Source organism: Globicephala melas, chromosome 1 (genome assembly GCF_963455315.2).
Source record: "Globicephala melas chromosome 1, mGloMel1.2, whole genome shotgun sequence".
NCBI lineage: Eukaryota > Metazoa > Chordata > Mammalia > Artiodactyla > Delphinidae > Globicephala > Globicephala melas.
In genome coordinates this window covers 163,665,137-163,677,928 of record NC_083314.1, presented here as the reverse complement: position 1 = coordinate 163,677,928, position 12,792 = coordinate 163,665,137, and the positions used below count along the sequence as shown (strand labels likewise).

At 41.5% G+C, this 12,792-nt stretch overlaps 1 protein-coding gene and 1 non-coding gene across 16 annotated transcripts in view; both read right to left on the bottom strand.

The window, feature by feature from the left end:
- The window catches only part of PUM1 (pumilio RNA binding family member 1), a 127,378-nt gene that overhangs the window by 3,482 nt on the left and 111,104 nt on the right, over positions 1–12,792 (bottom strand). For all 15 annotated transcript variants that reach the window (XM_060308786.1, XM_060308800.1, XM_060308824.1 and 12 more), the window contains 4 exons: positions 9,872–10,009; positions 7,499–7,624; positions 6,188–6,309; positions 1,474–1,666 (listed from right to left, as the gene is read on the bottom strand). In XM_060308786.1, coding sequence (XP_060164769.1) covers positions 1,474–1,666; positions 6,188–6,309; positions 7,499–7,624; positions 9,872–10,009 — 579 coding nt within the window. The remainder of the gene's footprint in view (positions 1–1,473; positions 1,667–6,187; positions 6,310–7,498; positions 7,625–9,871; positions 10,010–12,792) is intronic.
- Positions 528–612, bottom strand: LOC132594113 (small nucleolar RNA SNORD103/SNORD85). The gene has a single exon (XR_009560294.1). It is a non-coding gene; the product is annotated as a small nucleolar RNA SNORD103/SNORD85 (small nucleolar RNA).

Below are 12,792 nucleotides of genomic sequence, written 5' to 3'. Positions count from 1 at the left end.
AGGACCATTATTGGAAACGTAAATGTGATTCTGGCACCACAGCCCTGTCCCACTGGACTTGCTGTACTTCTTCAAATACACCGTCTTGTCTCCTGCTTCCAAACCTTCAAGCTCTAGGTTCCCTCTGCCTGGAAAAGGTTCAGGGCTTTATTCCAATGTCACTCTCTTGGGGAGCCTTCTCTGCACCCCACAACAGAAGAGGCACCCTCCATATTCTCCCACAGCTCTCCCCAGCATCAGTGTAACCATCTATGACACTGCTGTGTCTACCAACACGGTGCCCTGATAAAGGAGCGCTTGCTGTAGAGCATATGTGCTTGTTAACTATTTGTTGAATGAATGAATGAATGAACTCCCAACCTGCCATGTGTCTCCAACATTCCCTCTGCCTTCACCAGCGTCCCGACATGCCTATCTGAGTCTCACGGCTTAAGGACTTTGGACTCCCCAGCCTTCAATTGCCATTGCTGACACCAGCGCAGCGTTCTGTTGTGTTTTGTTTTGAACTGGAAGTGGTGGGTGCCTCGTCTGGCTCAGAACTTGAGTCCATAACAAAGATTCTCATTACTGAACTTTGTTCTCAGAGAGGGCAAGTGGCTCATCATTGCCAGACCGCGGCCATCCCCTCCATCGAGAAGGGCTGAGTGAGTTCGGAGCCCAAAGGCTGAGGGTTCAGATCAGCAGCACCTGAAGGCTCACGGTACTGCCTAGCGCAGACACAGCGCGGCACACCTGCCTGTGGGCTGGTCAGGCTTCCCGGGCCTCGTGGTCTATGTGGGGCCCGTTGGACCTGCTCTGAGGCCATCGGCCTCTTCACGTGCTTTCTGTGCCAGCTCCCACTCACAGCACCCAAACAGTTCAGATTTCTGTCCCTTTTTTCCTAACTCCTCTGCAGCCCAGACTTCTCCTCCTGCAAAGCCTCCCCTCAAAACCTCGGGCACGTGCTCTCACGTCTCACCGCTGCTTCCCGCCACCCTTTCCCACGCGTGCTCCGTGGGCAGGGCTCAGTCTCGGCCATCTCTGTGCTGATGTCTGGCACACAGTGGGCACCAGGTCAACGCGCCAGGCCAGGTGCTGCCCTGGGCAGGCGCTCGTTCAGTAAATAGTGGTGGAATGAATGATGAAAGGGAAGAGGGAGGAAAGGAAATAAGGCAAGCAGGTTGATTTGCTGAACTGAGAAGCTGGTCTCCTAGGAGCCAAGGGGTAGAAACATGGGCTTAAGATCGGGGAGGGGACTCCCTCACAAAGACTGAGTTTAACACTCACACCAGTGAGTTACTGACAGAGGGCCAGCAAACACAGGGATAATGGCCATTCCAGATAAAAGGAAAAAGAAGCACAGCATGAGACACAATCCAGTGACAAACTCTGCAGAAAGAAGCAAGATGCCCACCCTCCTTTACATGTCAGAAATGAGAAGAACCAAGGGCCCTGCACTTTCTCTCTGGTTGAGATCTGCACAAACTGGCCTACCTTATGCATGACGATCTTCCTCTGGGCTGGCTCTGCCACATCAATCATCTTCTGGACCACATAGTTGGCGTACTGGTCCTTCATCATGGTGTATAAGGCACTGTGGGGACCATCGTTCATGGTGCACACCTCGTCGATGAGCACAGCGCGCTCCGTACGGGAGGCATGAGTGACACACTTCTCCACAACATTGCTGTAATGAGATAAATCCAGGGACAACTCTTAGAGGGACCCTGTTAGGCTGTGCTTGTCTGGCCTCTGCCCTGACCTCAGGATCAGCAGCAAAAGAGCTCTTAATATTTTTGGCAGATTAATTCCTCTTCTGTTTGGCTCTATGAGACTCCACCTTTGCCATCTGTGACTTCCAATGTGAACCGTGGCCGAGACCAGGTCTTGGAGGATACCAGAACCCAACCCTCTAACAGGTGAGGGTAACAAGCCCAGGTAAGTGAAGGTTCACAAGACTCGTTAACAGCTGAATTGGTTAATGAGCATAATTTCAACAGGTATCAGAATCTATCAATTCTTTGCTCACCTCTGTGAGCTTAATGAGGCCAGGAACAAGTCTCACTTACATCTAGATCTCTAGTGCCAAGCACAGAGCCTGGCACTACAGACTTGGTCTACAGACTTATTGGGTGAAGGAAGATACAAGTAGGAACCACAGCCCTCATTCAACTACTTCACGCTGCCTCTGAAGAACAAGAAGAACCCCCAGGTATGTCTGCATTTCTAAACACTTCACAGTTGTATCATCTTGGGAAAGGAAAAAAAGAAATGTGGTTACATTAAATCAGAGTTCTTCTCCAATCCAGAGGGGCTGCAGCAGCTGATGAAATTACACCCGGTCATGCTCAAGGGCGCTCACCATCCAGGAGTGACTGACTACTCGTGAATGTTTGGTTTTGTTAAGTCAGCACTACTCTGCACCTGTGGCTCTGTGGGTATGATGAAGTTGTGTGATGTCAAAGAACAAGAACAATACTTATTCTTTGTATTTGTATTACTGGAGCCCATACTTCGCAGAGAGAGCATTTGGTAGGTGGGCCTCGCAAAGAGTTCGTGACTGGGGGAAGAGCTGCTCTGGGTCACAGGACACTCGGGTAGAAAAGGAACTTGCAAACCTAGCTAATGCAGAAAGCTCTTTTCTGACAATCCTGAAAGACGGCCATTTAGCCTCTGCTTGGGAATTTCCAGTGATGTGGAAGTGATTCTAGGGCATCCTACCATACGAGTGAACGGCTTTGTTAAACATTCTTTACATACTGAAATAAAATATGCTTCCCTGAAATTTCACCCATTTGTCTTAATTTTGCCTTCAAGGGCTGAAAAAAGGATGTGTATACCCACTCCAGAAGCACCAAAAAAGCAGAGATAGTGTCTTACTCCTTCTTTCAAAGGCCAGCCCCGTCAATAACTGAACAGTCATCACAAATAACCATCACCAGAACAAGTCCCTATTCCAGAGGTTTTTAAACCATAAGAAGGTGTTGCTTCCATGGAGCTCTGACGGGACCCCCTCCATGTTACCTGGTTTAGCGTACTGAGTATTTATTATTCACATGCTTTTATTTAGAAAACAAAATTCTCAAGCTGAATGTCCAAGAACTACCATCCTACCAGATATTTTTTCGATCTTCCTTCTTAAGATACACAGAGTAAATCAACTGATAATCAATCAGGTTTAATTAAGACAACAGCCTCTCCCTTCTGATACAGGAGCAATATGGGAAAACTTTTACCCCCACCTTCCTTCCACAGTACTATGCAATTCTAGCACAAGCTGAAGGTGTGGCATGTGGAAGTGAATCTCCTAATAGCCACCGCCTTCTCCCTTAGCAGAAAAGGGAGTTAAGACATTACTGAGCTGGTTCAGTAGCACAAAGCCAGTCACAATCTCCAAATGTTCAGGCAAAGAACTCATCACTTTTTAGAACTGCCTGGCTGGGTTGTACCTTCATCCACCCGAGGACTGCTTCCCCTACAAAGTGGTCAGGATTAGAATAGGATTTTCTACTGAACTAGGTTGCAGACAGGACACACATTCTTCTGGGTGGAGGACTGAATCCTCAGCAGTGACCTGTCTTCCAAGAAAGTAAGCAGGTAGATCAGCTACCACCACTTGGTAGGATCACTGATCAGGATCCCACTTGGCCAAAGGCTTCCTTCCACCTTAACACACAATCCATATTGTTCCAGTCTTTAAAGTCTATTCTAGCGTTTCTGAAACTGTGGTTCCCAACCCATTTATGGCTGAGGAAATCAACTTAGTGATTTGAGACTCGTTTTTTTTTTTTTTAATGAAACAGAATAGTAAGTGTCAGAATTAATTATGAGCAATATATCTTCAGTTACCTGTGCATGCACATGCCTATGCACTCAAAGTCAATGAAATATTTACTTTGTATTCCGTATTAACATCCAAAATGTCATAAGGTCACTAATCTGTTTAATTGATTTGTTTCTATTATTTGATTTTCAAATTTACTGGCTCCTTCTTCTGTTATCTCTAATTTACTGTTGAAGCCATACAGTGAATTTTATTTCAGATGTTATATTATTTTTCTACTCTATAATTTCCATGTTATTCTTTCTATAATAAAGCTTCTAATTCTCTACTAACATTTATCTTTTCATTTCATTACAAGCATATTTTCCTTTACATCCTTGAGTATAATTAAAATACTTTATAATACTTTAAAATATAGTATTTTAAATACTAATTACTTCAAAATATAATAACTTTATAAAATGCTTTATAATCCTGCTCTGCTAACTCCAACATCTGGGTGGTATAAAACTATTCATAGGGTTTTTTCTATTTTTTTCTTTTTTCTTGAGTATAGGCCACATATTCCTGTTATCTAGACATGGCAAATGATGCTCTGTCATATTCCTCCTACGAGTGTTACTCCTTCACCCCCCCCCCTTTTTGGTACGCAGTTAACTTGGCTGAACAAAAACTGCAAAATTCTCCCGTGCAGTAGGCAGCAGATGAAACCTCAGTTCAATTCTTTTAGCCTTATTGGGTTGCCTTGAGTTTGTCCTATACAAATGAGGTTCAGGAGTCAACCAGATATTTAGAAAGTTTAAATTTAGGCTTCCTCCTCCTCCCTGGTTCTCTTCCTTTCCAGGATTTCTCCCGTCATTTTGTCACTCCCATGGTCATCATTTTGTAACTTTCCTAATTATAGTCAATACCGTATTATAAATTTCAAAGTTGCTAACAGGCTAGATCCTTAATGGTTCTCAACATAAAAATGATAATTATGTAACATAACAGCTAATGCTACTGTAGGAATCATATTACAACATATAAATGTATCAAACCAACACGTTGTACACCTTGAACTTGCAGGATGTTACATGTCAATTATATATCTCCCCCTCCCCAAAAAAAGGAGGGGGAGGAGGACGGGGACATTTTCCCAGTGCAATTAACCTTCTTCCAAGTATCAACAACCTCCCCTACTCCTCTCTGGTTATCTCCCTGCTCTCTAATGTCTTCAGGTAGTTTTGGGCACTTTGTCAACAATTTATTAGTTGTTATCTGTGAGAGGACTGGGCCCAAAGTAGCTACTAGGTCATTATCAGACCACAACTCTATTATAATATTAATACTTAACACTATATCCAAGAGTGAGATATTAAATACACTGAACAAGAAAGTAAATAGGACAGCGACCCCCAAAAACGAACTAAGAGATTCTGTCCCCTATTTCCCTGATCCCGACAAATGTCCAAAAATAGCAATACAAGGTCTAAGAGATGACCCTGATGTGCTTAGGCTGTTGAGACACTGGCTCTGTGGGTGCTTTTATTTCTTTTCTCTATTTTCCATGCTGTAATGTTATAAGATTTCACAAATTAAAAGTGAACAATTTAAAAACATCAAGGTTGTATGAGTCACACCTGCCTTGCAATTTATTTTAAAAACTAGAGAAGAAAAATATTCCAAAAATACAGAATACTATGTTATGTGTATGATAGGAATATACAGACTCTACTCAGAGTATCACACCACTAAGCCGCTGGAGGGCCATTCATTCATTCATTCATTCAGCTGCACCTGGTCTTAGTTGCGGCATGCGGGATCTTTACTTGTGGCATGCGAACTCTTAGTTGCAGCATGTGGGATCTAGTTCCCTGAGCAGGGATTGAACCCGGGCCCCCTGCATTGGGAGCGCAAAGTCTTAGCCACTGGACCACCAGGGAAGCAACAATTTCTTCTCCAACCTCTGCCACTTATAAGTTACCTAAGACATCTTTCACAACCTGGGAGTAACTAGTACATTTTATTCTTGGGCTGGTATGATATGAAGACTGAAAAGAGATTTTTAAAAATATTAAGGCCTATATATAGATATGGTCACCTGCCCCTTAACTCAGGTATCAAAAAGGAAATTGAGTAAAGAACATTTCACAATTCCAAACAAGTAAGTTACTAAAATACCCAGTTTACCAAAGTACAAAATGTATATGCTTTAGAAACATATTCCCCAAATTTCAAAGTGGCGAACTCTGGGGGAATGAGGAGCCCACTAAGAGATGTCTTATGTTTCATACTTTGTAGCAGAACTCTTTGACTTTTTAGCTATGTATACTTTGAGGAAAATAAACATTAAAACAAAAAAAGTATGAAAATTTCTCTAGAGCTGAAATACTATTTAATCATCTCTTCTGGAAAATAGTCTGAGTAATTCAAAGCACATACCTTGCAAATTTGTGCTGACTCAATACAAGTACATTCCCTCGAATTTCTGCTACAATTTTACTTTTATCCTCAGGACGACCATGCTCCAATACATGCTGGATTACATAATTTCCATATTGATCCTATTTGAGAAACAACAAGAGAAATTTTTAAATTTATATATAAACAGGCTCTATGTTACTTAAATCCTTATATCTAATCAACACCCATCTTCCTGTAAGACCATGATGGCTTACCTGAACACTAATGAACACATAAGAATTTTTTAAATGGATAGGTAGGGACAATTTTTCCCTGTCATTACAAAACAGGAACACATTATTACTAGACAATAGTTTCTATATATATATATATTTATGCCCAAAGGTCCTAGTCAGGGTCTTCATAAAGTACTATACACAAAAATGTAGGCCTCTTCTCATTTAAAAAAAAAAATAAAAAAGAAGAGAAAGTAGGTGGGAATAAAGAGCTATTTTTCTCTCTAACAGAAATATACAAATGGGTCTGTGCGCCTGTCTTTAACAAAGAAAAACTGGAAATACTCACAACACCTAATTAAATTACATTACAAGCACACAATGTAGATACTCATCTAAAGTGAAAGATGCTTTGAAAGAATAAGTGTGTGTGAGCAAGGAATTCCAAAGGCAGAAACATTTATTTGTAAGATGTAAAAAATTAAAAGTGCACATATAATGCTTTTTAAGAGCGCCTATGCCAAATGTGCCTGCTTCTGGACAGCAGGGTTATGGGTGGTTTCTTCTGTTCTGCTGCTACTTTCTGTACTTTCAAGCTTTTCTACAATGAATATTTAATACACTTATAATCTCACATCTCTCACCAAAACAAGCAACAAACACTGCCCAAAAATTGCTTCAGGACAACATACTCTATGTAGAAATTGTTCAAACAGTATGATATGGGAGACAATTTTAGTAGAAGCAAGACAAAGTACCAAAACTAGAAAGAAAAAATCAACTAATCCACTTAGTTCATTTGCAAAGATGAAACTGATAGACTAAATGGCCTGCCTAAGTGGCCACAGCTAGCTTAATCCATGACAAGAGTTCTGGCTTTTGACAGTTCTTGGCAGATCTCTTGATGAATCAGAGGCAGATCTCAACTCCAAGGCCAGGGTTCTACTCATTACCCCTATTCATAAAACACGAACCAGGCTGGTGCAAATGAAAACTTGCCCAGAGCTTCAATGGGCATTTTAAGCACATTAACCTCTTCTGGAACAGATACCTGTGCTAAGAAAACACAAAAGCCCACAGGTGTTTGCAGTTACTCTACTGGCAACTCCACTACCTGTACAAGTTGCTCTGTGTGCTGGTGAAGCTCCTCTAAAATAGGGAGTGTCTGGTCAGGGAGACAGTGCTCCAGGATCCTCTGAATCACTCGGCAGCCATAAGGATGTGTGGACAAAGCAAACACCTAGGGCAGACCAACACAAACAAGAAAGCCAAAAATAACAGTTGCCACTTTCAGTGCTTCAGTATTGTTTACATACATTATCCCATTAATCTTCCCAATGACCCTGAGAGAGAATCATGATTAAAACTGAAGCTCCTAGAAGTTTACATAATGTGCCTACAGTCATATAGGTAGTAAATGACAGAGCCAGGATTTTATTTCCTAGTCTGACTCCAAAGCCCAAATTATAAGTATGGCATTTAAGTTCTCTCTACATACAATAAGGTGAGCATGTATGTGTGAGGATAAACTTATTTCTTAAACCCATTCTAGGAATTCATAGATGTACACAAATTCAGAGCTAAGAAGGACTTTATTGAGAAAAAGCTTATTTAGAAAAGAACAGAGAATTGGTCAAGGTCATAGAAAACACACTTAGTTAAGAGTCCACAGTGTCAAAGGATGGGTTTAAAAACAGAAAAAAGAAGGGCTGGGATCAAAGCCTGAATGCTTTCACATAACTACACTGTAATGTTCTGAATTTCAGCTTTATAAAAACGCTAAACACTCACAGTCTGGAACAACTTGACTTATTTCACGCAACATTATGTTTCAAATATTTACTTATAATACTGTGGGCTTCTATCGTTTATTCTGTATATCTGTATAGTATAATGTTGGGAAAATATGTGGTTTGTTTTTTTGGGGGGGTCCAATCCTCTCCTGATGGACATCTGGTTTATTTAGTCTTTTCCTATTAGGAGAATAATGCTGCTTTAAACATGTCTAAATACGTCTCATGGTATACATGACCAAACATTTCATCAGGTATATACCTAGGCCAGGAGTGCTAGATCACAAGAAATATAAATGTTGAACTTTAAAAGATACTGAATTATTTTCCAAAATGGGTCTATTCCCACCAGCAGTGTATCTAGATCTAACATCCCTGCCAGTACATAGTAACCAATGGTAGAAAATGGTCTACGGGACTTCCCTGGGGGTCCAATGGTTAACACTCCACGCTTCCACTGCAGGGGGGCACAGGTTTCAATCCCTGGTTGGGAAACCGAGATCCCACAAGCCGCGTGGTGCGGCCCAAAAGAAAGAGAGAGAGAGAAAAGAAAGAAAATGGTCTACTATCTGTGGTCTTAGTTTGCATTTTCCTGATTACTTCTTCTGTCTATTCAGGCTTTAAGCCCATTTTTGCATTAATTTGTATTGTTCTCCTTGATTTCAGGAGTTCTTTATATATTCTGGTTATCAATTCGTTGGCATTTTCCATCTTGAAAATATTATCTCCCATTAGGTGGCTTAATCCTTTTACTTTCTTGTATATTTCACACACACACAAAAATGTAAAGATAAACAGATCTACTCTTTTCTTAATTAACTCAGAAAATCCCAATAACCCTCAAGTTAGTGTCTGTAATCTACTTAACCACTGTAGTTTTAAGTGAGCAAAACCTAAACAATTCTAAAATCCCATTTCGATCTAGGCTTTAGCAGTACCCATGACTACACCTGAAAATCTATTTGGTATTTCCAATTTTTCCCTTTTCAAAAACAAAAACAATTTCACACACCCAAAAAGATGTATTTTACCCTCTTGTCCCACCTAGCTTAGGAGACTGGGAGAAGGTTGTTTTTTGGCAAAAGAAATTAATGATAACAGCCAATTGAGGGGTAATTCTGGAAAAACTAGGGTATGACAAAATATCAACTCTGCTTGGAAGCTAGCGCTAAAAGCACACTAGTCCTTACGATATATAAGTAAATAGGAGAAACTGGAAGCTATCTCTGGTTGTGTGCCACTTAACAGAGTTCAAACCAACCTGATCACTGCCCCACCCAACCCCCCCAAATTAAGAAGCACCTTGTTATTTTAAAGACATAGTGACACATAACCTGTAAGATTAGTTCTGTAAATGACCTAAATTTTAAAACATGATAAAAACTTTTAAATATCAAGATAAATAGTACTTAACCAAAGGAAAAAATTTATTCTTCAAGTATCTGATGACAGTACCTCATCCTGACATGAGCGGATATCCGCATTAATGATGGAGAGAACACCCATGGACAATTAAGGGAAGAACCCTGGGTGCACAGAGCTAGGTACCTGACCCCACTGAATAGGACTACTACCTACTGCAGTCTAAAGTACACTAAGCTCTTTAGAACACTCCACAAACCCCATCCTGTTCTCTGTTCACAATGGAAACATCCATCAACTTGCTTCCCTTCTTTCTTTCCTAAGGCACTTACCTGTCCCTTAAACGCATCGATGATAAACTGCAAAGATTGGGGTTGCACACATTCAATGCATTTCTGAACCACGTGATTGCCATTCTGGTCTTTCACACACTTCAGGACATGGCCATCTAGCTCCCGAACCATCTCATTCTATTGGAGACAAGGAAAGAAAGCACCACCAGAATCACAGAGAGCAAACACCTGGACGGTCAACGTTCTCCTCACCAAACACAAAAGCACTGATCAGGGAATCCGTGACAATTAAAGTGGGACAACTCAGCTGTGGCACTCTGACAACCTGGTAACAAACGAAGACTGGAGTTTTTTCACGTGTTAACAAACTTCCTATAATAATAACCAGTCTCTTTTTTTTTTGATTCTTTTCTTTTTTAAAAAAAAAATTATTTATTTTTGGCTGCACTGGGTCTTTGTTGTTGCATGGGGGCTTTCTCTAGTTGCAGAGAGAGGGGGCTACTCTTCGTTGCGGTGTGTGGGCTTCTCATTGCAGTGGCTTCTTTTGGTGCGAGCACAGGCTCTAGGCGCACGGGCTTCAGTAGTTGTGGCTCGCGGGCTCTAAAGCTCAGGCTCAGTAGTTGTGGTGCGTGGGCTTAGTTGCTCCACGGCATGTGGGATCTTCCCAGACCAGGGCTCGAACCCGTGTCTCCTGCATTGGCAGGCGGATTCTTAACCACTGTGCCACTGGGGAAGCCCAATAATAACCAGTCTTAAGAAAGTTCTCTAACTTGCAAAAGACCTGTCTGGGAGTTACCAAAAAAGTGCAGTCATCTTCAAATTATAAACGAGCCGATATCAAATCAACTACACTGTATTAGAGAATTTCACATACAATTCATCATGTTTTCACCATGAGAACCCTGTAAAGTACATATTACTAAAAATGAGAGTAGTTAATCTAGAGCTTACTCTAGGCTAAGTAGACCTCTAAATGCTTAACATGCTTTGACTCACAATCTGCCTCACAATCCTATGCAGTAGACACTATTACAGAGGAGGAAATCAAGGCACAGACAAATTAGCTGACTTGTTAAAAATCACAGACCTAGACTTGCTCCTATTCAAACCCAAGCAATCTGATTCCTGTGTGTGGCAAAACAGACCATGTCAGCAAACCACCTGTCAAATATTACCCTGCACACCTTCCTCCACCCATATATGTGAATATATGAAGATATTGAGTCTGAGAGGGGTTAAGCAATGTATTAAAACTACAGACAGTGACTGAATCAGAATTCTAGCCCAGTCTGTGGCTCCAAAATGATCTTCCCATCAGGCCAGACTGACTGCAACGTCAGCTGGAGCAATACTCTCAGTTCATGAAATGTGTCCAAACTCAGGGAAATACAGAAGGCCAGGGACTTCCCTGGTGGTGCAGTGGTTAAGAATCCGCCTGCCAATGCAGAGGACATGGGTTTGAGCCCTGGACTGGGAAGATCCCACATGCCGTGGAGCAAATAATCCCGTGCGCCATAACTACTGAGCCTGAGCTCTAGAGCCCGCGAGCCACAACTACCGAAGCCCATGCGCCTAAAGCCCGTGCTCTGAAACGAGAAGCCACTGCAATGAGAAGCCCACACACCGCAAAGAAGAGTAGCCCCCGCTCGCCACAATTAGAGAAAGCCCGTGTGCAGCAGTGAATACCCAATGCAGCCAAAAATAAATAATTTTTTTTTTTTAAAAAAAGGCCAGACAATGAGTAAGTGACTCTGTGTGTGTGTGTGTGTGTGTGCGCGCGCGCGTGTGTGTGTGTGTAGGCGCGTTGGGATTTTGACTGGACCCCATCCCCAAACTTGCTGCCTCAGGTCTCAGGCATACTTAAGCTGAGTACCTGGACCACGGCTGGGCCCTGGTACTTGCTGCCCAATTTCCTTGCTATATACAACCTCTGTATATTAGTTCCACTGTGCTGACTCCATATTTATGGTAGAAGACTACAAGCCAGTTTATAATGGTGACATTTGTGAATGCAATGTCTTAAATCCCTGAGATGTTAAACATGTCAAAGCAACTAAACGATTTTCTAATTAAAGAAATTCAAGACTACAACGCCAGGGACTAAACAAGCAAAACACAAGAGACTCAGGAAAGTTTCCTGAAGCAATTAATCAAATGTCAGAAAAGAATAATTTACTACGGAAATATAATTATAGGAATGATAGAGAAGGACGCCTATATAAAGATAAACACAAGGGACACTTCTAATAATCAAAATGAAGGAGAGGGGGCTTCCCTGAACATTTTCTTGAGCCCAAAGAGGTAAAAACTCCACTGGAGATGAGTTTATTTCAGCTAAAATACACTTACATCTGGAAAAGAGTAAATTATTCATACCAGGAGCAGTAGTTTAGACCCAGAACAAGAATCACAGAGAAACCAGACCAGGAAAAGATATGCAGGAATAGCAGGTAGAAAGAACAATTGCCAGGGGGAAAGGAAAGGGGGGTAAAAACTACTACAATGTAGCCATTGGATCAGAAAAACAAAAAACAAAAAAACAGGAAAATCTGGAGAAAAAAATCAACAATTTATCATAGTCCTGGGAGAGGGCAAAGATGGGGAAAATACCTGGGAAACCGTAATTTCCTGCTTGCTTTCAGTAAGCGGGCATTATGGTCAAAAGAGGAAAAAAATTTGCATGTTCAAATCAAACAAGAAATTAAAGAGGAAAGATTCAGCCATCAAATTTTCATCCCTCAACATCCCAGGGAAAATTAAAACTAACAATGATCTGAACATTAAAAGAAAACAAACTAGTAGCTTCACCCCTGCTTCTAATTACTCACACACAGCACCCCTATTACTGCTGTATCTCCAGTACTGGCACAAAATGAATGAACTCCCAACCTGCCATGTGTCTCCAACATTCCCTCTGCCTTCACCAGCGTCCCGACATGCCTATCTGAGTCTCACGGCTT